Source organism: Drosophila melanogaster, chromosome 3L, assembly GCF_000001215.4.
Source record: "Drosophila melanogaster chromosome 3L".
Classification (NCBI taxonomy): Eukaryota; Metazoa; Arthropoda; class Insecta; order Diptera; family Drosophilidae; genus Drosophila; species Drosophila melanogaster.
Window position 1 is genome coordinate 21,102,133 of NT_037436.4, and position 23,084 is coordinate 21,125,216.

The 23,084-nt window shown below is 39.9% G+C and overlaps 3 protein-coding genes and 1 long non-coding RNA gene across 4 annotated transcripts in view; 3 read left to right on the forward strand and 1 right to left on the reverse strand.

Annotated features, from left to right (window-relative positions):
- Nucleotides 1-23,084, reverse strand: part of ko (knockout) — a 55,579-nt gene that overhangs the window by 26,552 nt on the left and 5,943 nt on the right. The gene's annotated exons all lie outside the window — the stretch shown is intronic.
- Nucleotides 17,281-17,669, forward strand: lncRNA:CR45945 (long non-coding RNA:CR45945). Its single transcript, NR_133288.1, has one exon. It is a non-coding gene; the product is annotated as a long non-coding RNA:CR45945 (long non-coding RNA).
- Nucleotides 19,521-21,283, forward strand: CG43938 (uncharacterized protein). Its single transcript, NM_001275207.1, has 2 exons — nucleotides 19,521-20,417; nucleotides 20,695-21,283. The coding sequence occupies exon 1, from the start codon at nucleotides 20,141-20,143 to the stop codon at nucleotides 20,390-20,392; it is 252 nt and encodes an 83-aa protein (NP_001262136.1). The 5' UTR covers nucleotides 19,521-20,140; the 3' UTR covers nucleotides 20,393-20,417; nucleotides 20,695-21,283.
- Nucleotides 21,621-22,752, forward strand: CG33284 (uncharacterized protein). Its single transcript, NM_206409.2, has one exon. The coding sequence runs from the start codon at nucleotides 22,183-22,185 to the stop codon at nucleotides 22,528-22,530; it is 348 nt and encodes a 115-aa protein (NP_996131.1). The 5' UTR covers nucleotides 21,621-22,182; the 3' UTR covers nucleotides 22,531-22,752.

Consider the following 23,084-nt stretch of genomic DNA (forward strand, 5'->3'; position numbering starts at 1 on the left):
TACAGTACCACGTCGAAGCAAGATTTCGAGGGGTTTCTGGTCAAGTGCCCATTTGAGAATGCGCAAAACAATTGAACAAGTCCTTGAGCTTTAGCCTTGAACTTCAATTGAGGATCGTCATTATGTGCTCAAAATTGCACGAAAACAAATCGTTCAATTGCCATATGGCCAGCATTCTCTGGTGGTGAACTTGAACTTTAAATTGCGGCAGAATTAAAGTTTTATTTGTACCCACTCTTAATCGAGTAAATAAATAACTTATCACTTTTTCAGTCCCTTGAAATTGGCAAATCTTAAGTCTTGAAAACCTCAAATATTTTGTGCTAAATCTTTATTTTTGTCAAGGCCAAATCATTGAATAAAGCTTCCCATATTATTTGGGTTCTTTAGGGCTTAATGAAAGCTTGGCTTGGAAAAGGATAAGGTATTACCTTTTTCCTTGAACACTTCCTCATTTGGTTCGATCTTAAATGAAATGCCTGGCACATTTTTTACGACTGGGAACCGTCATCACTGGATCACTGGATTGGAATCCTTTTCTTCAATCTAATGAGGCTTTATGCCGCCGCTCACCCACACCTACGTACGACATGCACCCCCGTCGATTATATTTGACAGCTTACTTTCAATTGCGACATCTAGTTAGCGCAAATTTAAGAGTGAAATAAAACAACACGATCGCATCGAGTGGATCGAACTGGGGATCACTGAATGGCTGACTGCAAGGCTGACTGGATGGTTGGATGGATGGATGAATAGCTTAATGAAGCAAGAGCCTGTTCCGCGGTTCGTGGTCCGTGGTCACTCAACGCGATGCCAGGCTCTTGGCACACCAACCGATCCGATCCGATCCACCCGCAAAGCACATCACCCAAACCCCCCCTCCCTGCACCGCTTCATATTTCAGTTTTACGGTTCAACGACAACGACTTCGCTCCGTTTGGTGGGGTGGTGGGAGGCAAGGAGGCAGGGGTGGCGATCCAATTGCCGCAATGTGGCAAAGCAATCGATTTAAGCGCCGCATAAATTGAAGCCGGGCTCCAACTTCGAGGAAAACCAAACCAAAAGGTTCCTCCATGTACAACATGATGAATTGTTTTCTTTGTCGACTTGTCGACTGCTGCGCCGCCAGTGGGCAACTTGCAAACTGAAAACTGTGGCAGAGAAGTGCAAAAACTGAAGGAGATCGCTGACTGACGTAGTGGGGCTGCGATTGGAGTGGGTGGTTAGGGGGGGGGGGGGCAGACAAGCAGCGCGGAAATATTCCAAATTGTATCAAAATTTAAATTTTCGCTTTCATTATGCGGCGGCAGCTTGCGCTCTGCTAATAGACCAACTGCCGTTGTGTTTCTTTATTTTCTTTTTGCCCTGGCTTAAATCTCTTCTGCGCCAACGAGGCATTTCCCTATTCAATTTTGACAGGCGCGTTTTTATCCAAGTAATGAGCTGCATTTGTGGGCAGGAAAATTAAGTGAAATATTTTAGGTCGTAAAAGTCATAAAGTCGTATAAGAATATTCAAGTGAAGTTAACGGAAAAAAGAAATTATTTAAGCTGGTTTGGCAAGAGAAAATATGCGAATTTTTCTTCATCAAAAGCACTCTTCAATAATTTATTGTTTTCCTACCGTATTATAAGGATTTTTCTCCCCCAATCTATATGACCATTCTCATTGAGCCCACTTCTCGTATACGTGATGTGAATATCATTAGCGTTTGTCAACTGATGAATGCTGCAAAAACCAATGAATAATTATAAATCATAAGCAGCAAAAAGTAAAATGAGGAACACAAACTCAAGTCGAGGATTGTGGGGAAATACCAATCCAAAGACAAAAGCAAATTTGAGAAATGCCAAAGATGCTCGACGAAGCCAAGAAATGACATGCCCATGTGCTCCTCACGGGATGCCATCTCATAGACGTGGAACAGTGGTCCAGACCACGACGGAAGATGCAGATTGCCGGCGGAGATGGGAGCTGGAGACGGAGTTGGAGCAGTGGCCGGAAAAATGTCTGCCAGGCGGAGACACTGCGGCAGACGATGCAATAACACCAGGAATTTTCATATCGTTAGGCTAGCCCACTCCAATACTCTATCAATTCAGAAATGTTTTCAAAATAAATTGCAAAATGTTTTTATATCAATTATCATGTTTACTGTAGTACTTTTCAGAAGCGATTCAATATTCATTGCATAGAAATGTACAATATTGCAAAGAGCAATACAGTACATTTATTACTTAAACATGGCATGAGTTTTTTAAATGAAATTTATGTTTTCTATTACTTCGCTATAATAAGCCATTGAAATGTTTTGATTTTCTTCAAAATTATGTTGCAATCACACATACTGACAAAATAAAAAAATCGTGGGTATAAAAACAATTTTTTGTCGGATATTAGCATATTACCTTTAAAATACACAAGATTTTTGACTTATCTTTCATATCCCAATTGGATGACCAAGCCGTTATGCCCGATTTTGATCGATTGTAAACAGAAGCCGCTAACACTAACCATTGATAACACCACAGTACAATAAGCACTCCACGCTCCACTCACACAGTCGAGATTCGTTATGCAAGCATCCAGTGCATCGCATCTTCAATTTCAGCATTCTTTCGCCAGTCTGCGTCTGCATACTTGCCGCTTCTGCCTCTCCGTCCCGCTCCCCGTACCGGTGCCCCCCTCCCCCCTCATCGTCACCCCTCCCGCTGGCCCACAAAACCCATGGAGCATTCACATTGATTGCGCCGCCTGGTTGGAGCTTCAGCTTGACTTTAAGTTGCCGCGTGAAAGCAAACACAACAGCCTGCAAATAAAAAAACGAGAGGAAAGCGCAAAAAAGTAATAAAATCAACTGAAATTGCTTAACACCCGGAGTAAAGTGATAATGGCTGGATTTATTCACTTGCGCGCTGCTGGGAATATCAAAACCGATTTAAGGCCCCTACTGACAGCTTTTATCAAAAGTCGTTTCAGTAAAAGGTGTTATTTTAACTTCAATACATTTTATGGTTTTAAATTTAAAAGTACCTTTTTTTAGAACTTCTTTTTTGGTATAAAATTAAAATTCATTCTCTTATGGCTTTATTTCAAGAGAGTTAATTTGTTTCATTGAATCAAAAAGTAATTTTGTATTTGAAAAATCATTAAAAATTCACTTGTTAAGTTTCAAATCATTTTCTATTTTTTATGAAATTCTTACTATAATATTTTTGGAAATGATCATGTGATTAATATTTCTTAGCTTGGCGAAATAAAAATTTAAAAATTATTTGCGTTGATTTTTTTTTAATACTGAAAATCACAGTTTATTTTTCTATATTGCAAATACCACGATCAAATATTTAAATGTATTGGATCCCATTTAATTTTCTGAATACATATTATACCACACTAATTAAACTACGTCTAGTAGCTGAAATTTGATAGCCGCCACGCTCTGTGTGCAATTTGATAGGCATTTGGTTTGGTTTCGGTTGGCTTCCCATTAATCCTGGGCCACAAAATGCAGTCTTCGCTGAGTTTTTTGCGTTTATTGCCGGTGGTTGTGGGCAAGTTTTGTCTTTTTCCTTGTCTCGTTTGTCAGACATTTGACAGTTGTTTGTTATTTTTGCACGTTGACTTTTCTCCAACTGCGTCTGTGTGTCATGTGGCTGTGGCATATTTTCCATTTTCCCCATTTTCCATGCCCCCACAGAGGTTGCCTAACAGACGCCCACTGTCCCATCGCCGCTTGCCTCACGCCCCTTGCCCATTTGCTGCTGCCACATTTTGGATTTCAATTTTTATGGCAAGTCAAATTTTTATTTTTTTTTTGCATTTTTCCTGCAACCCGCTGCATTTATTGCCATTTTCGTAGTGAGTCGAGGAAGTTGGAATTTGCATAGAAAAATGGAAATTAACAAGACCATTTGACTGGCTGTCCATCTAAGTCGGGGTCTCTCTCGCTCTCCCTCAGGCCGTCTCTTTCACTCCGGCTGAATGGGTGCTATCCTGCTCTAGTGCAAAATGTTTGTTCGTCCTGTTTGTACATTTGTCCGTGCCTATATTTAGCTTTATGTAAACACGTTTGACCAACTGAACTGACTGAATGACTGACTGCCTCAGTTGGGAATGTAACTCCCCCTCAAAAGTCCACTCCCTCTCTTTCTTTTACCTGTATATCCAACTCTTTCGCCGGCTGCGGTGATGTAATCTCGGTAATGCATGCGACAAACTTTCATCTCGAATTGCAAAATCCACGCAACACGAAATAAAAAATCGCAAAGATCGGCTTACACTGTTTGAATTATAATTAATAAATAGTACTTAAATCGAAGAGATATTCCTCCAAAGCTTTATAAAAAGCCCATTTCTGCTGTGGTTGTTGTTTATCTTTAAAATGTTTATTATTTTTGTTTGGTTTGGGATCTCAATCTTTGGCTTACGGCAGCTGAGGTGAAATTTCTGATACTTAAGATGTTGCGACCTCGAAGTCAAACCTCACGTACAAGGATTTCTTTTTTTTTTTTTGTTGACTGGGCCAATATACACCACTTATATAAATAAGTATTTGTGTATCTGGTATCGTGGAAAGTGAAAATTGATGCATGCATTGTCAGCACCATCAAAATCGGTTTCCTTATGGATTCCAGTACTTTTATAGTCCAGTCACGGAAATTCGCGTAATGAAAGCCGCAGCGGCAGGACAAGGAGGGAACTGTCGATAATAATATATTCAGGGCTGAGTGTTCTCTTGTGTCAAAGTCCTTCCTAAATTCCAAGTGATGTCATAATCGAATCTCATCCGACAGCCAACTTAAAAGGGTATCAGTGGGTATCTTCAGATGTCGACTTCTCTGTAAAAAGCGATTTACTTAGTGAGGAAAGCTACTACGATGTACCAGTGGTGAAACCAATATGAAGCTATCCGGTGAATTTAAATAAATATGTATATACATTTAGGTAAAGCAAAACAAACATCTTTTAGGGTTAAAAATATTTAAGGTCTTTCGTCACTAGACTGAAATTTTACATGAAAATTTCGTCGTTACGAGAGTGTAAATGGTTTTTTCGATCACAAACTAAAAGCAAATGCGCCAAATTGAAACACAAGCCCCAAAGAGTGCAAGAGACAGTTGGAGTTAGTTAGTTGCGATGATGATGATGCGGATGATGATGGCGGCGGGGAGGTGATGAGAGGTGGGAGCAAAAAGGAGTCACTAGCAGAGCACGACGAAATTAAACAGGCTTTTCAAAGGCGAGGGGGTGGTGGGAAAAGTAGCAGACAGCAGTCAAAACGGACAGCAAATACAGTAATTAGATCACAGCACAGCCAGTCGAAAAGAGTGCAGGGTGCGGGGATAGTGACGAATAAAACGAGAAGCTGGAACGTGACTGAAGAGAAGGAAGCAAGGAGTGGGAAATCCAATTCGAACGGAAAGAAAAAAATAACGAAGTGATAAGTGGACTAGGAAGCATAAGGTAGGTCAAGCAGTTCGCCTGCAAATCGTTTTGGTTTGGGAAATAGCTAAAGATTGTAAAGGGTATCTTTCATAAAATAATCCATACATGTATATATTAAAAATCTTAGTTTTTGTTAGCAATAGGAAAATAAAACGTATATTGCTCAAACGAGATGTTGGCTTTGCAAACAAATGCTCATTAAGCAACGTTTATATGTACAATATATAATTGCCTGACTGAACTTTTAATTAATGTAATAAATTATTTCCGTAGAGCATATAACCCTATAAGGATAAAGCTAATTTGCAGCGTAACTTACAAATGGCCAAAAACCACCCCCACCGCCCATAAAATCTCTGACTTCCTGCCAAGAAATAAAAAAGCATGTTGCATGTGAGGCAGCTTCCTAATCGACAACGATAAAGAGAAAAACAACAATGGACACATTCGTTCGTGTGTGCGAAAAAACTATACTCAATTACTCAACAAACATAGTAACCTAGTTCATAAAAAACAACTGCAACAAATGCTGTTAACAGCAGCGGCCAACAAGAAAGGCAACAAATTCATTTTCGCCTTTGTTGTTTTGATTTTTGCTTGGGTTTTTGTTGCTGGCGCTTTCCACGAGAAAAGTCCTTCAAGCGTGACAATCACATGGAAAACGCTCGCCGCTGCTGTTTCTGATTTATCGTTTTCATTTTGCAGAGCTTGTTGGATGTTGTAAAAGGAAATGTCAATTCTACTGCTGCTGCTGCTGCTGCAAATGTGGCTGCCCGCTTGCCAAACAATGCCGGCCAAAAATAAAAAATGCCCCAAACCTTTAGGGGGGCGGCGAAAGGGGGGGCATGCACCCACTAATGTAAGTCATACAACAAATTTCGTTGCTGGGCTACTTGGAAAACACAATTTCGTGTGTCTTGGCAGCTGGCCGAAGAACACTCTTCAAAAATATGGTTTGTTATTTGGCAACATGTCCTTTAGGATTAAATAATACAACAATACAACAATTACAACAAATTATATATATTATATATTATATATACAATTATATATAGTAAAAATTATAAAAACTCTTTTTTATTTATTTTATCACTACCAATTACTAACCAAATTTGGATTTATGCTTGTAGACTTCATTTCTTTCACGGTTTTATCATTACACATTTTTTTCAGTGTTTTTGGGAACGTGGTATCAGATCTGGAGATTCTTTACCGCCCTTTGTGGGGACTTTCTCCTACCTCCGATTCCGATTGCGATGCCACCGATCCGCAGCCACTCGATGCCTCCTTCTCCTTGCGTGATGTCCAGAAATGTGCCCAAGCCTGTTTTTTCGCCCTGCCATCCCTGCGGTCGCCCAAGGCCCCCATCTCCTCGCTTTTTTTTTTTTTGGACCATGCCAGAATTTGTTAGCTTAAGAAGAACAACAGGAAAGCCAAAAGAGACGCGATGAAGGCTCAAAGCGAAGCGCCGTTCCAGTCTGGGAATGGGAACCCATGTACATACATATCTACTTGTGTATGTATGGAGCTGCCTGGAGCTCTTCAGGGATCGTGAGTCAGCAGAGTTTTGGCTAAGAAATCTGCTAAAAATATAAGCCTCGATGATGATTTATTGTTTGGCTTATTAGAACGAGAGGGAGAACTGCGATAGGAGATCGCCTTTATGCCGTTGACTTTTAAGCGCTGGAACCGTGTCCAATAAGGAGCTTAGTGACTCACCGCGGGCCAGAACTTTCCACTCTTTGAAAGGTATGCGAAAATGAAATATGTAAGTGGGAACTTTTTAGCACATCCACTTCAGTTGGTAATTGGCGGCATTTCAAACTCTAATAGTTGGTGCTTGTCATGGTCCTCAGTTCATTAGAAACGTGTGAACTGGTTAAAACATTGTTATTTAAATAATAAGTAGTCATTGCTCGGTATTTAATCAATATTAATTATATATTATTATATATATTATTATTATATATTAATAATTAAGCCCTTTCGGATTCGGATTTTATTAGTATTATCATAGAAGAAAAAAACCATATCAAATATTAATATGCCTTTGTTTAATTTAACTATTTTTTTTTGTTTAATTGAGAAGAGGTTAAAACGGTGAACTTGTGAATAAATATCTTAAAAAATTTGCGAATAAGAATGCATAAAGTCGAATCGTTTGTCCAGAGTCAAATGCCTTTTATTTTTTGGCCTTACACTGGCTTTCTTGGAATCGCTCTCGATCGGATTCCGATTCCAATTCGGGCTCGCATTCAATAACAGATTTATGCATTGGCCATGGCAATCTAATACGAGCCACAATAAAAGCTTGAATATGGTCATTTGGCAACACGTCAATAGCAACAACAACAACAACAACAACAACTGAAGCCAAGGCAATGAACGAAACGTGCCAACGTCTAAAGATTGCCGATAAGCCCAAAAAGAGGGAGTTATAGACACTTTGGATGTTTCGGTGGATAAGTCGGAGGTGGAGGGTAACACCACTCTGCGCAAAGAAAGTTTTATTTTCAGTGCCCCAGGACAAATTGTTTGGACTCAACTGCAACTAGCAGATCATTCACGGCATTCATGCAAATTTGTACTTGACTTAAAAGAGCTGTAAATAAATAGGATTTCATTTCAGATTTCATTTATTTTTATTGTATTAGTGTACCTAAATGAAAGCTTAATCAATGCCAAGATTTCAGATTTAATTATTGCTTAGATATAAAGGAAATCTGTGATATATAAATACTTTTGAAGTAAAAATAGTTGCAATTTTGAGCCGCTTTCTTTCACTCGAATTTCAAGAAAACTGTGTCAAATTCATTTGAATGTCTTAATACGCATAAAAATCATGCGCGTGATTTGTGATGAGTGCAGCTATGTTTTAGGTCTCTAAATATTCATAAATTCAGGCGCTCATAAAGCTTTGGTTAATAAAAATCCTAAAACAGGATTCGCAAAGCAGAGAAACTTTCCTCGAAATCTGCATATAAGCCGCGGTAGCTGAAAACTGCCTACTGTGAATGAGCAGCGATCTTCGTGGGCAGGAGAAGGAAAATTCAGGTGACTGGAGGAGATGGGATGGAGTGGGGGATATTAGAGCCAGGTTGCCGCATTTGGTTGACGATTTTTATGGCTGGTTTTTTCTTGGCGTTTGTCTCAGCGGTTATTTCTCCTTTAGTTTTTTGGCTGTTGAATGCCATTAGCAATTAATAGTCGGCACGAGAAATTTGCATTGCAAAAGGAAAGTGACAAAAAGGCGAGAGGAAAATATAAGGAGACAGTGGCACTGGCAGTGGCGATCTGCGATCACTGATCACAAGTCGGCGATACGGCAAGGATGCCATAATTGCGTGTGAGTTTGGCCACTCGTTTTGTTGCCTAATTGTTATGTATGTAGGCTAGCACCAACGAACGAAAGTGAGAGTGACACCTGTTATACACCTTACACACCAATCATTTGGCGTGTGTGCCTCTTCGATTCATCAGGCGCAGCCATTAGGCATCATCCGCCTGGGGTTCGGGCCAAATTGGATTCACCAGCCTCCAGATCGATCTCTTTCGGTTCAGACGCGTTAAGCAAGCAGCATGTGCCGTCATTATTTTAAATTATGCGCACATGCGAACCTCCTGCTTCAAACCTAACAGAAATTTAAAAAACGAGACTCGGCATAAGTCGAAAACTTCATTTGCATCTCGGGTTCGGAAACTGCGTTTCGTTTGTGTGTGCGGAAAATTGTTTAACACTTTTGGCCCCTGTCGCTTTCTGGACTTAAGTTTGATGGATTGTGTGGCCACAGGTTGATGATTTCATTAGTTGGCACCCAATACGAACAGGTTAGCGGTCGGGATTTCAAGTTGCAGTTTAACGAGGCGAAATTTTAAATTATTTTCATGAGTTTTTAAGGGATGCATTCGGAGTTGGCATTTGAAAATTTAGGTGGGGGAGGAAAAGGTATGGTTATAGCACTAAAATGCTTTCTCATATTTATATGATAACGAAATAACAATAAGCTAACCCATTTAATGACTATAGTTTTCCAACTATCCAAAATCACTTATCTCATAAAAAGATTTTCAATAAATAAAAAACTAAATAGAAACTGACTGAGATAGTTTTTTGAAAGGTAACGATTTTTTACGCGGTTAAATACCTTATTTTTATATATTAGCTAGAGAATTTTATATTTACCTATGCTTTTAATTAAAATATCCAAGCCCAGTAAACTTAATGACAGAGCTCCATAATTGAATGGCTTCCCCCGTCCAGATAAATATTTATGCCTAATAAATCTGTGTGGTTAGCCGCTATATATCCAGCGTGGAATCCGTGTAAATCAGATCAAATGGATGTGCCACCTCGTCGGTCCGACAAAACTCATTTCCCAGTCCACAGAAATGCACGACCACTACTGAGGAGGAAAACTCCCACTTCGTTGAAAACTATTTCCACCCGCTGATGACACATTACTGTCACTCAGCGTTATGAGCTAAATTTATTGATGCAGCCCAGCAAGAAACCGCGCCCTCACAATTTTCCTTTTGGCCTCAAAGAATGTTTAATGTTTTCTTCGTGTCAGCGCATGCCAAAATGTATTTTTTTCCCCCCAAGATGAGGCCTTATTGCATGTGGAAATGTCACGGGGATCTTTGGCCCCATCCGACTTTTCACTGGGCAGCAGGGGGAAAATCTCGTGTGCAACGGTACGAAAGGAGGAGCGAAAAAAGAAAAACAAGACCGAGAAGAAACGTCTCATTTCGTAATGATGTTGCAGGAAAATCTGAAGAAGAAAACACACACGATAAAAACAAAATCGCTGACATCTTTGCTAACTTAAAACAACGAATTGCTGGGCGACAGGGAAAAGCCCCCGTGTAATTTATAGGAAAATTCCTTTGGAATTTATGTGCGGAATCATGACATAAATTAACCAGCCAAGTGTGCAGGGGATTGCGTGCTAAAGTGGTGCGGAGCTTCTCCGGTGGCTCTTCGGTGGGTTAGTGGTGCAAATTGGGCTGATGCAACCGCCCGCACAGGTATTTAGTTGAATTATGATAATTATGAGTAATTATTCAACATTTTGCTAAGCGAATGTAACTAACTAATCGTTTTTCTTGCGTCTTTTTGCGTTTCTTCGGCAGCTTTCTTCGCTCTTTTTCACTTTCTTCTTGGGCATTGCTCTTCTGCTGCGGACTGCCTCTGCCGTAATCACTTAGTTTGAAATCAACTTTTGTTTTTAATTTTATGTAATTGCTTAATCGCAGCGCAATTAAAATGCAACACGAGTTTCGGGGGCGTCCAAAAGTTTCTGAAGCGTTTTGAGATTTTGATATTTTTGGCTCTACTTTTGGCTTTTCTCAGCAGTCATCATGCCGCATGAAACGGGGTCAAGAGCTTCAACCAGGAGCAACTGGCAGGTTGGGTCCGTCCCAGTTCAACGGTGCAACGGTTTTTCCAGCTCCATCGATGAGACCGCATTGCGTCATCATTCATAATTCGCTGTCCACTTGGCTGTCCACTTGAGTTGCACATTTTGGCGCTCCATCTCGCTCACACACTATGCGCCGATCAAGTGCATATAATTATGCAGCATACCCTATAAAGTAGGGTAAGGTATAGCGAATCTTCTAAGCACTCTGCTCTTTGTACACATTTTTATCCTGCAGGATACATAGGCTGCCTTTTAAAATTCTATTCACTAATTTTACCATCATTTCGATATACGAATGACAAATCGATTGCTGTAAACTGAATTGATAAAATTTGTATTGAATAGGTTCCCAAGTTCAGCGCCTAAGAGCATCTCAATGGTCGACTTCCCGGTCAGTTTCCTCCGCTTTCCAGGCGTTTCTGGGCCACCGAGGTTCGTGTTTGTTTTCCACAACTGGCGGCCATTTAGATTGTCTTCAAAAGCGCACATTACATAATTAAGACAGCAGCACACCACCAGCCAGCATAAGCAGACATAGAAGCGGTCCGGCGTTTTAAAACAGACCGACAATGTCTGTCAGGTCAGTCCGGCAGTTGAGTTGCCTGACTGACAAGCCATCAACTCCAACAAAATGCTCAACACCTCGCCAAAGAGCCGGCGGAAAATAAAACATAAAACATAAAAAGCTGGGGAAAAACAAGAGCCACTGCAGAGACTTTCTTCGCAGACCAGCTTTTTTCGATGCATCATCGCATAATCAAAGAGTCATAAAAACCAATAATCATTATTAAGCAAAACAAGCCAATTAATGCAGCAAAAGTTGCAACGGCGGCACCAGCATTAATAAAATGAATATAAAACACCAACAGATTTGGCCAACATTGCAAATTAGCCGGGGGCAAAAAACAAGTCTATTATATGGACCCATTTTATAATATAATTATAGCACAGCAGCCGACACTTCCCCCGCTGCCCCCTTTCAAATATGTATATATGTTTCACTAATTTTGCCATTTGCGTGTCATAATAAAATGATAAAACGTCGGCAACGTCGGAAGGCCAGAAAGAAAATTGCAGTTCGAGCTTTCATTTGAGGGAAATTTTAACTATCCAAAGGTGAGGGATGTGCTATTGTTCCTTAATAAATGATTCTTGGGATACTGTAATAGGTTGTTAGCATTCCTTTTTCGATATTTTTCCAAATAATTAAAAATTCCATGGCGGTCATTATTTCTACAATTATTCATTAATTAATATCCAATAGTTTCTTACCCTTGCAAGGAAGTCAACTGTGAAAATTGTAATGTTTATTTAAATTGGTTACCAAATTGAATTGGCAATTCAGTGCAAGCAAATCAAATTTTTATATCTCAAAGCACTTCAATTATAAATATATCTTTTACATGGATTAATAAATATTTATGAGCCACTTTCAACAACTTATTTAAATACAAGATTTAATCTAATGTAATTTATTTGCTTTTAATGCTCTGTTATTACTTTATCATCCGAATGGTTTTCAATCCAGAGTATCAAAATTGGCAATGTCGGCACGAAACTGGGAAGCATTCTGAAGTCCCTCGTGTCCATTCCAATTAGTGTGGAAAATAAAGTGGAAAAGTGTTCAATTGATTGGGCGTTTGGGCGAGCTTGAAAAGTCAAATCAAACTCAGGTGCGACTGAGAATGGGTGAGAAATATTAAACGAAGTGCGTCCTGCTGCCGCAATTTACCAATCAAGTTTGCTCGCATTGAAAATTAGTGAAAGTTGCGCCCAAGTAGTTGTAAGTTGCCTGCTGTTGACCAGGTAGTTTTGGGCTTGGGTTTTGTTTTGGTTTGGGCTTTGGGGTCTCGGCTCATTGGTAGTGGCCAGTCGGAACGGTAGCCAAAACCTAGGGCAATATCGTGTCGGCGATCGCGGCCAATCCATACAAAATGATCAATGGCTTTTGCGGGCAAAGGAAAGAAAGGGAAAATGGAAAACCTCCCGCAGCGAGTGCAGGTCCGAAGGGCACCTGGAGGTCAGAGCTAATTGATTGGGAAAACCATCTCTCGATCCAAAGTCTCTGGGCGCCATTAACGAGCTTGGAACACATATGATCCGAGCCATGGCTAATCTGGTTAATTCCACTAATCCACTAAGTGGCCAGCGAAGATCCAGAGATTTAACAATAATCCGGTAATTGGTCGGTTGGATTAGGTAAAGCTTTCAGTATCTGGGGAAATCGTAGTCCCGAGTTAAGAGAAATTGGTGTTTCAGAGGTTTTTAGCTTAAGGTAATAAAAAAGGAGGTTAGTACTCAGGGAAGTATTGGGTGACCGTTTTTATACGTACTAAATTGAAATAATATTACTTATACATTACCCAGCTTGACCTATCCCAACTGCCAACTCACGCTTGTTAACTTTTTCCCATGACTAATTCAAACTATTTCCAATCTCCAATCTCTAAAAAATGCATTAATTCGTTGTGCATTTCAAATTGAAACATTTCACAGTGCGTTTCATCCCCAAGTTTTTGGCTTGGCATTTGATATGCCCCCTCCCCGTGGCAAAAACCTAATACCATTTGTCAAGTTTGCCTGTTCGAGTGCTGAATTTTTCATGCGCATTTAATTAGTTGAATTATGGCTGCGAAATGCGGCGACTGGCAACTTGCGGCACTGCAGCCATCGGCAGCATTAAACATTACAATCTAATAAAGAGCCGGAGAAAATAAAACTTAAAAATACAACTTAATGAAAATGAAGTAAACACTCAACGCGCGACCATATTGTGCGACAACTTTCGCGAAATTATTTTTATTGACTCCCGTCCAGTTGGGCAATGGTCCGCTTGGGATGTCCGACGTGAAAATCGCACGAAGTCACCTTTCCCCATTTTCATCGATTATTTTGGCGGCCTATAATTACAGGGGCATTGGGGTGGGGGACGGAAACATCTGTCATTTATCAAAAATATTTACCGATTACTGGGCAAATAAATATTCAATACTGCAATCTGTTTGATTAGCAAGAACAAGACTTAAACAGTTAACAATTAAGATCACACCAATATTAGGAACATTATTAGAGAGCAAAGAGATCATTTAAGAATTTTTTGAATTTAATTTAAGATTTAAGTCATTTGGCAATGTAAAAACGCACCAAGGATCTCATTTCTTCTAGGATTTCCATAATTTAAGTAAAAAAGAGCAGTCAGAACTTATCAATCATCATAACCGAAAGCGGAAACACTTCCCTGAATTCATTAGAATAATTGTGAAAAGGTAATTACCAGCAAGGCTGATTACCTCTAATTGCCTAATGCACCCAAATTGGCCACTTTCAGAATTCTCAAGCCTTTCTCCGCGCTTCTCGAGTGCGTAAGGTGTACAAAAGTTGTGGGGATAGGAAAACCCATCCGAAGACCCATTATTGGGGGGGGGCGTGAGTTGGCTTTCGGACTGAAAACTTAATTGAAACTCGGCCCAGTTCCCCAGTTCGTCGATCCGGCCATCCGCCAGGGCATTAAACGTACGAAAACTAAACAAAACCGAAAGACAACAAAATAAAACCGCAGATAAAAAGATCTTGAGATTTTCCACAATTATTTTGTATTTTTCAACGGCAGCACAGGCAACAACAACTTGACCCAGTTACATTTGTTGATGTTTTTTTTAGCTGCTTTTTTTTTAGAACTCGTGTCTCTTTTTAATTTGGTTCCTCAGCCATCAGCATTGTGATTAGTGACAAGAATCGCTGGTAATGAGTGGTAGAAAACTGCTGGAAAATACTAACAAATCTTTTGTGGGTCGCTCTTGTTTCATTTTCCGAAACTGTTGGACCATAATTAAAAGATTGCCAGCGTAATTAGTCGGCTCAGCTGAGCCTAGCCGAGATTAATGTGCAGAGTGTAAAGTTCATGCCTTCAGAGCAAAGTTCACATGGGCAAGGTACCTGCACTATATTGCTGTGTATGTACATACATATATGCTTTTGGTAAAGTAAAGGGCGTAATTAATTTTGAAGGACAAGTTTCGGAATCATTAAAAACGAATTAACTGAGGTCATTGTTCAACGGAGCTTGAATGCTGGTGGCCAAAAGCGAAAACTCTTCCGTCACAAAGGGCTTAACGGAGATGGTTCGAATTTATCAGGTTAAATTACTAATTATTAAATATAACATATTTATCAGTTCGAAGCAAATGTAAGAATGTGCTCAATAGTTGTCATTATATAATACCCATTTTAAGTCGACTATGCTATTCATCCTTTATGGTTCAATTTCAAGAAATCTGATAATTAGATTTTAATGATGAAACGTTTTTGGTTTAGTGTTGCTGAAAGGTACATACATATTATTTTGACATACTTTATGGGAAAACAAATTACTTTATTATAAAGAACTTCTGTAGATTCCGAAGAAGGTTGCAGTCGGGAATACCCGAAGTCTACTAGGTATCCACATTTTTCACCCATACTCTTGGCGGTTGTGATGCACAGGGCAAGTGCACTTCCGGTAAAAAAAAAACTGATCTCGTAATCGTAGCCCTTAATCAAAAGTTTTTGGAAGAATCCCACAGACAGTCTTCACCCAGTGGCTGAGCACGTGCCGCGCGATTGGAGATTTGGAAATCTCTCGATGACGCAGAAGAAACCGAAGAAGAAACGAGACGCCAGCGAGAGGGAAAGTGAAAAACAGATACTCGAACATCAGCAAAAGTCTAATCAGACCCAGTGCAACAAGTACACATCATGCTCGTGGTCTTCGTAGATTTAAACTCTCTTTCTGTGTCATTGACAGACGCGTCTCGTCTTTCGTCTATCGTTGTTTTGGATTCGGAATCGGCTTTTGTTTCGCCGTGGCTGTTTTGACTGACAAATGAAAATCTCTATTGGCTATCGCCAGACAATCAAAAGCCGAAGAGACAAACAGCCATGAGAAGTCGTCTGTCGACGGTTGCAAACTTTACACACATTACGGCCCGGCCAAAAGAAATGAAATGAAATGACAACAACTGCAGTGCCACATACGAAAATGTACTTTCACTCATCGGATTTTTTAGTTTTTTAGTTTTTGGTCTTTGAAAACGTCATCGTGTCGCAGATAAAATAACAAACAAACACCGGCCCCCAAAAAAGAAAAACAGACAAAATGCAAAGATCTCCGGCTGATTGATGTCAGCCAAATATCTCATCTCCTGCGTTTTCCCAGGCTCAAAGGAAAAAACTTTTCTTCTCACTCGCTTCAAAGCTGAATAAAAACACTTTGTTGCACCTCAACTTTGCTCATATCCCTTGCTTGACTCGCGCAAATTTGCCCAATTAAATGCAAAAGTTTCGTGTTTTAGAATTCGAAGTCAATCACATACTCGTAGATGCACAGGAATATAGAGTTTCAGCATGAAAGATCAAAATTATGTAAAAATTTATCAATTCGTTCAATGCATTCAATAATTTTTCCAGATTACTGACGTCTATCACATTTATGATCAAATAAAAATGTATTTGTAGTTTAAATACTAAACAAATTTTACATTTACATATCTACAAGTATAATCGACTAAAATTTGAAATATCGTATTTAAGACATCACAATACACCCATTTTTGCCGGTGTACAAAGATCTACACACTTGCAAACCGGAGAGAAAGATGCAAATGGTCTTTTCTCCAATTTTCCACAGTTGACCGACCACCCACATGGACAGTGGGCGCCACGGACGACTCACTTGGCAGAAATCGCGCACACACACACACACACACACAGGCGTACAAACACAACAGTGCTGGCCACAAATTTATGCGCATTTTGATCAAATCGCCAAAACGTAGAGTGGGCGTGGTCGAGTTACACGGGGCGGGCGACTAGAGGTCCAGTACTTGGGCCCCCAAAGCGTTTTTCGGTTTTTTTTTACATATTTTATTTCTATTTTATCGCTTTTATTGCCGCCTTATTTATTTCGTTTGTTTTGGTCGTTTTTCTTGCCAGCGAAAGTGAGCATAACAAGACAGAAAAAACTGCAAGCGATACTAGAAAATGAATTGGTGTTTGTTTGGTCTATCATTTCCATGGAAATCATGCAAGAAGCTTAAACTTAAGATACGAGTATGGTTATGGTAATTACTGGAAATTCTACTGCCAGATCTGAATAATTTTTAAGGCAGCCATTTGTTTTGAATTTCTTAGTCAGCTTATATTTTGTTTTGTAAAAGTAACCCCGCTGAATGATTAATAAAACACCTTTATTCATAAATTTCTGCAAAACCGCAAATAAATTCGTATCTGAAATACCAATATCCGTAAAATTGATTTCATATTCGTGCCACAAGATTTACCGCATTTAGCCCGAGAACTTCAGCTGCAGACCATGTCGAATTTATAACCTTTTGCCACTGCCGATTCGAATATTTCATTCAGAACCATTGAGTTTACAAACACAAAACAGCATGCCGGGCAAAAGCGCAGCGTGTTGCACTCTCATACTTACTACGTGTATACCGTTATGGCCAAGGCCCCAAACAAACCGCAAATTCATGAGCGTGCAACTCAGACGGAGACTTTGTGGATGTGGAAGTTGCAAAATCGAGAATCATTTGCTGGAGCAGCAAAACGTAATCTACAGCATCGTCCTCATCGCGCTGCTTAATTACGTGGCTCAATTGCTCGAAATTAATCTGTTTCCGTTTTTGTAATTAAATGTGGGGATTTTCACTATAAGCAGATCAAGCAGCAGACGACCACTCAAACCTGACCTTAATTGCAATTTGTGCATAATTTATAATTTATATATTTTGTTGTTCTTCAAGTGCCTTCAATGAAAGATGAATATATTTAGAGTTGAGGAGGAAAAACTGCTTTCGAGAGCCGGAAATTATTTTATGCGTAATTTTAAAGCATTAGTTTAGGCCTAGAGGCACACGAATTTTGTATTATTTGCACTTTCAAGATATTTCATACAATATATAGGCACAGATGGAGTTGAGAGAAAACCTTTGCCCGAAACATAGCTCATTGTTTTGTACAACCAGTCAAGAGTAACTATTCCATTCATTCATCTTTTTAAGGTAATACGAGTATGCAAATTGTATTTTTAGTATTTAAAAATACTGGCGAATCATTGCAGAAAAGTACCCCACAATTTGGCCAACATTTCGCTGGCGGCCTCACCCTGAATTTGGCCAAAAGACAAAGGCGGCAATTGTCTCTGTTCGCTGGCAGATAACAATTGTTTGGCAGATTTTTCGCCTGGGCCAGCAGTTTCTTGTCAATTCATTGGCTTTAATTGCTGTGTTTGCCGTTTGCCGTTTGCCGTTTGCAGTTTGGAATTGCATGTTGTTAAGCCAGGCAGACACTGTGAATGATATATGGCCTGCGGCAGAGCATAGCCTATCCTCCTTGCTTTTGGCCTGGTCAAAAGATTGATGGTGTTATGCAATGCGAAACCCTTTTTATTTCGCTTACTTTGAATAGAGGGAGAGCAGCCTTATCGCCACTGCGCATCATTGTGTGCAGCATTAAAAACTTTTTGTGGCCAGGCACGCAAATATCAAAACTGAACTGCATTGAACCCCTCCAACTGCCATTTTCCATAAGCTTAGCCAAAACAAAGAGAGACCCGCCAAGGTAATGCCAAAATCCGCTTTGAATTAAAAGTGAAATAAAAGCGAAGGAAAAATGTTATCATTTGGCTAATTTTTTACTTTTTTTTTTTTTTTTTTTTTTTTTTGCTGTTGCAAAGACGTAGAGTCACGCAAACGTGAAGCCATAGCCATAGAGTGCAAAATGTCGCGGCATTATAAATTGAATTGGGGGAAGGTCCTTAAGCTTCTGGTCTAAGCCAAAGCAAAACCACCTGCTAAAACTCACTTTTCGCCGAAAAATAGTGAAATAAATGAGAAATATAGTAATGAGAATGGATGAAAATGGTGGAAAAGCGAATAAAGTTAGTTTGCCGCAGTCTAGACAACAACTGCACTCGGTTTGCGGGGTGAGATTTTTGGGGTGTGGCGGCCAAAAAGGACATTAAGTCATTCAGCCACGTTTGCAGAGCCAAAAAATTTTAGAGCCAAGGCGAAAAGCCAGACAGACAAGGTTGTATCTATGTAAATCTATATGCGTTTGTTTTTTGCATGTGTGCCTCTGCCTTTGTATCTATGTGTGTTTGTTAGTTTGTGTTGCGGCAAATAATAGTAATTTGGCTAACACGAAAATTGTAGCCTTTGGGCGTCGTTTGTGTTTCGTTGTTCGACGCTTCTAGCCATGAACTTGAAAAGGTTTTCCGATTCTCTTGGCCAGGGACTTTTGCCACTCATTTAAAGTGAAAATTAACAAGCCATGGAAAGGGAACGCTAGACAGAAGTACACTCATCATGCACATATCGAAATTACATTTGAATATTGGATTTTCATCTTCCTTGGCACTTTTTAAACAATTTAAAGCATCAGGCGTACATTAAAATAATTATAGGAAAAAGTTAATTAAAAATGTATGGATTTTTATATTTTTTAATTAGAATTCTCAATAAAATATTAAAGAAGAAATTTCATTTTATTAAGCTTTAGAGATAAATAAGAAAAAAATACAATGCAAGATAGTTATTTGCAATGGTAATAGAGGAACTAATCTGATTTTCCGATTAATAAAAAACTTCGTGGCGTTAAATTACGTTTTCCCCGCCAAATCGAATCTTAAATCAAGCTCAACTTCGCACAGAAGAACAGAATCGAATGACTGAAATCAATGCTGGGCCATAAATATCTCTGCACTTGAGTTGGCCTCCTTGCTAGTTTTTCCGACTCATGTGAGCCATGACGCAGGGAAAAGCCCCACGAAAGTCGCGGGGCGTTGCCATTGATTCGCGCCGAGGGGGCGTGTCTGGTGTGGACGATGGGGCGTATGAGCAATCCACGGCGCTCATAATACAAACGCCTCCTTTGGCACTCGTAAAAGTGTTTGTGATGAGTTTAATTAAAGATCTGCGAGGGATTTGCATTTGCATTTCGCCCAGCAGATGGCTCAATGCGGAAGCCCAAAGCAGAATGAGTTATTATGCAATTAGCAATTAGCATCAATTGAAACCAAGTCCGAGTCCAAGTCTGAGATTGAATGCGTTTGCTGGCCCAAAACACTCGACTGGGTCAACCGCTCATCAGGCGAACGGCGGGGCATCCAAGGTAACATCGTCTCCTACATTTTCCACTTCCATTTCCCTTTCCAGCCTCCAGCCTCCAACCTCCATCTCATCATCTCCATTGGCATATCTGGCCTTTGTTTACCCACTTTGATGCAACGTTTGTGTTGCTGTCAAACAAATAACGAAACGATTTGCTCATTTGTTGATATTTGCATTTCGCAACGGTCTTCGGGGCAGCAGAAGAAGTCTGCGGATGCCTCTACTCCCCATAAGAATGCAAATCTCGAGTGTGCTAAAGATTTCGCAATGGACTTTGCGATTTCTACGACCTCTTGGGACTTAAACTCCACACGAGGAAACCACATATGTGAGCAAATTCCCCGCTGGAGGGCTATGCTATAAATCGTATCACATCACTTGAATAAACGTAAGACATCTCTTCATATTGGCTTAGGCGTGACAGCATTTTCAAGTTAATTATAGGTAGGAAGTCCCTAGAATTTAGAATTGAAAATGTGTGTAGAAAAACAATTATTAAAAAATTAACAATTATTTTAGCTTTCTGAATATGAAATATTTTGAAATTTAAATATATTTTGCACTTTTAAAACCTATAACTAATCTACAAAATAGTTTAAAAAAAAATGTGTTCTTTTTACTATTAATATTAAACATATTCTTGTGATCTTTTTTTCCCCTGTAAGACCAAAGACGCTGCGTCATCGGATGGAAGATCTGTTCAAAGTCCAAAGCGCCTTACTATAAATAGGCAAACAATTGCAGACTGCAGAAACTGGCCGAGTCTTTGCAGATTTGTAGATTTTAAGAGAAGACTCCGATCCGGCTGCCAGCTGAAAGCAATCTGGCTTAATCATGTGAGAAGCGACCAGGCCAACGAGCAGGGAATGTGGCACCGAAAACAAACGAAAACGAAGAAAATCGCAGAGGAGGAAGGAAGGAAGGGGGCTAGAGAAAAAATCCAACTGAAATCGAGTTTGGCTCCGCGTAACTCAACTTAGTGTTAGTGGCCGCGTAACTCAACTTGACTCTCTCGGCCAAATCTAAAACCCAACTCCACTTCTGCGGATCGGGTTCTCCGGGCCGTTCTTGTGTTTCTCTGGCGGATCGCATGACTCAACTGGAGAAGGTTTGAAACTGAAAGATGCATCCAAGTGGAGAGGAAACGCATTCAAACAGAAGACGTCTTCACGGGGAATTCGATTTACAGGCCAGAGATTTTTCTGATTTAATATTTAATATTAATCTAACATGTATGGGAATCGGATGCTTTTTATTCAGTTAAGGAAATTTGATCTACTGACTTCGCATTTTAAGCTCACAAAATACAGCACAACATCGTTCCAGTTACTTGTAGAGAAGTTAAGTGGTTTAGTAAATGGAAATGTATTTTTTATAGGTTGAAGAGCTTAATGAAGACATGAACCCATATATATATGGTCAGTCATAAAATGTTCAAAGAAACCTAATTTTACGATCGCGATAAATGTAATTTTTATTCGTTTTTTTTCTTTAGATTTTTCAATATGTGCGGGGTGCAAGGCACTACAACAGTTTCATTTTCATTTACTGTCATTCTTTTGAGTATACCATATATATCATTTGGACTAACCAAATTTGAAGTACTAACACCAAGTCTCCAAAATGTCAAAACCAGTTTTTATTAAAATTGTAAACAAAGAAAAAATGTTTAATATATATTATATGTAATTGAAAGGCACGAACTTGCCATGCCGAGCTAAACATCCAATCCTCAAAGGTTCCACCGACCGAAAACAAAGAATCATTGAGCTTCTATCCCAAACCAGAGTCGCCGAATCCCAAAACGAGTTGAGAGCCGCCGTCAAAGTGCGGAAAAGTGTGGAAAACTGAACTGGCTTTTCTGCTGGCTGCGGCAGAGGAAACGTTATTTCCAGGAAATGCACTTAGCTCTTTCACTCCGTCTCGTTTGTGTCTTTTTCGTTACCTCTCGTGCTGAGTGAAAATTTGAGGACCCAATCGCTAGGAACTTTCTTTTGATCAAGTGAGAAATTGGTGTGCGAAAAACGCCAGTTGGAAAAGCTCACTCACTCGGAAAACAGCATTTGCGAGGCGGGATGTGAGAACGAAAGCGAAACAATTCCGATCCGAGCGAAGATTCCAAGGCACAGATGCCAGGGAGGCCAGAAAAGCCCATGGAGCTAATTAAGCCGCCTCGCATGAGTGCTGTGTGGTTTTCCACGGGGCCAGAGGTTGAGGGTGGCTCTGCATCAAGGGAAAGCACTAACTGCAACATCAACATCAACAGCAACATTAGCAACAAGAGCAACAAAGATGAGAAATCGCTGGCTTCCTGGCTTCATGAAGAAATAAGTCTAGATTGCCAGTTGGGGAAAAACTTGTTCATCTTTGGCTCTAACGAGCTAACGGAGCGACAAGCGGACAAGCGGACAAGCAGCGGACCAACCGAACTGATGGGCGGACATTCCGGCGGACGGACGGACAACTGTGAGCGATTCCACACAAAACAAGACGATGGGTAAACAACCAGGCAGCAAAAACAAGAGCAGCGGCACAAGTAGCAAATGGCAAGTGCAAGTGTAACAGCAACGGACTTTTGTACTTTCCTGAAGATGGCCTCGTGATCACGAGATCTAAGCCAGATCTGAATGGAGCAAGCAAAACGAAATTGAAGGATCGATTTTGGCATCGAAATAATATTAGAAAAAAATGGAAGGGAAATAAAGAAATGTGAAAAATAAAACATTCAAACACAGTTTTTATTAATAGGAAATTGTTTATTTTATAAAATAATAAAACCGATCATTAATTGAACTCTTTCTAAAAACAAAAAATCTGTGAACTTGGTATATAGATATCGGATATTAGGCCTAATTTTGCATTTAACAGACACTTAAAACCAGTCTATGTATTGAACAGGTTAGGAGCTATCCCTCACGAATCACGCAGCTGCCCATTCAAAGCTGATGGTTTATGTTGGTGTGGCCTCCTGGAGTGGGTGTATAGTGTATAGTAGATAATGTATAGTCGGATGATTCGACCGATGTGCAATGTGTGGCACACACAGGGCGGCAAT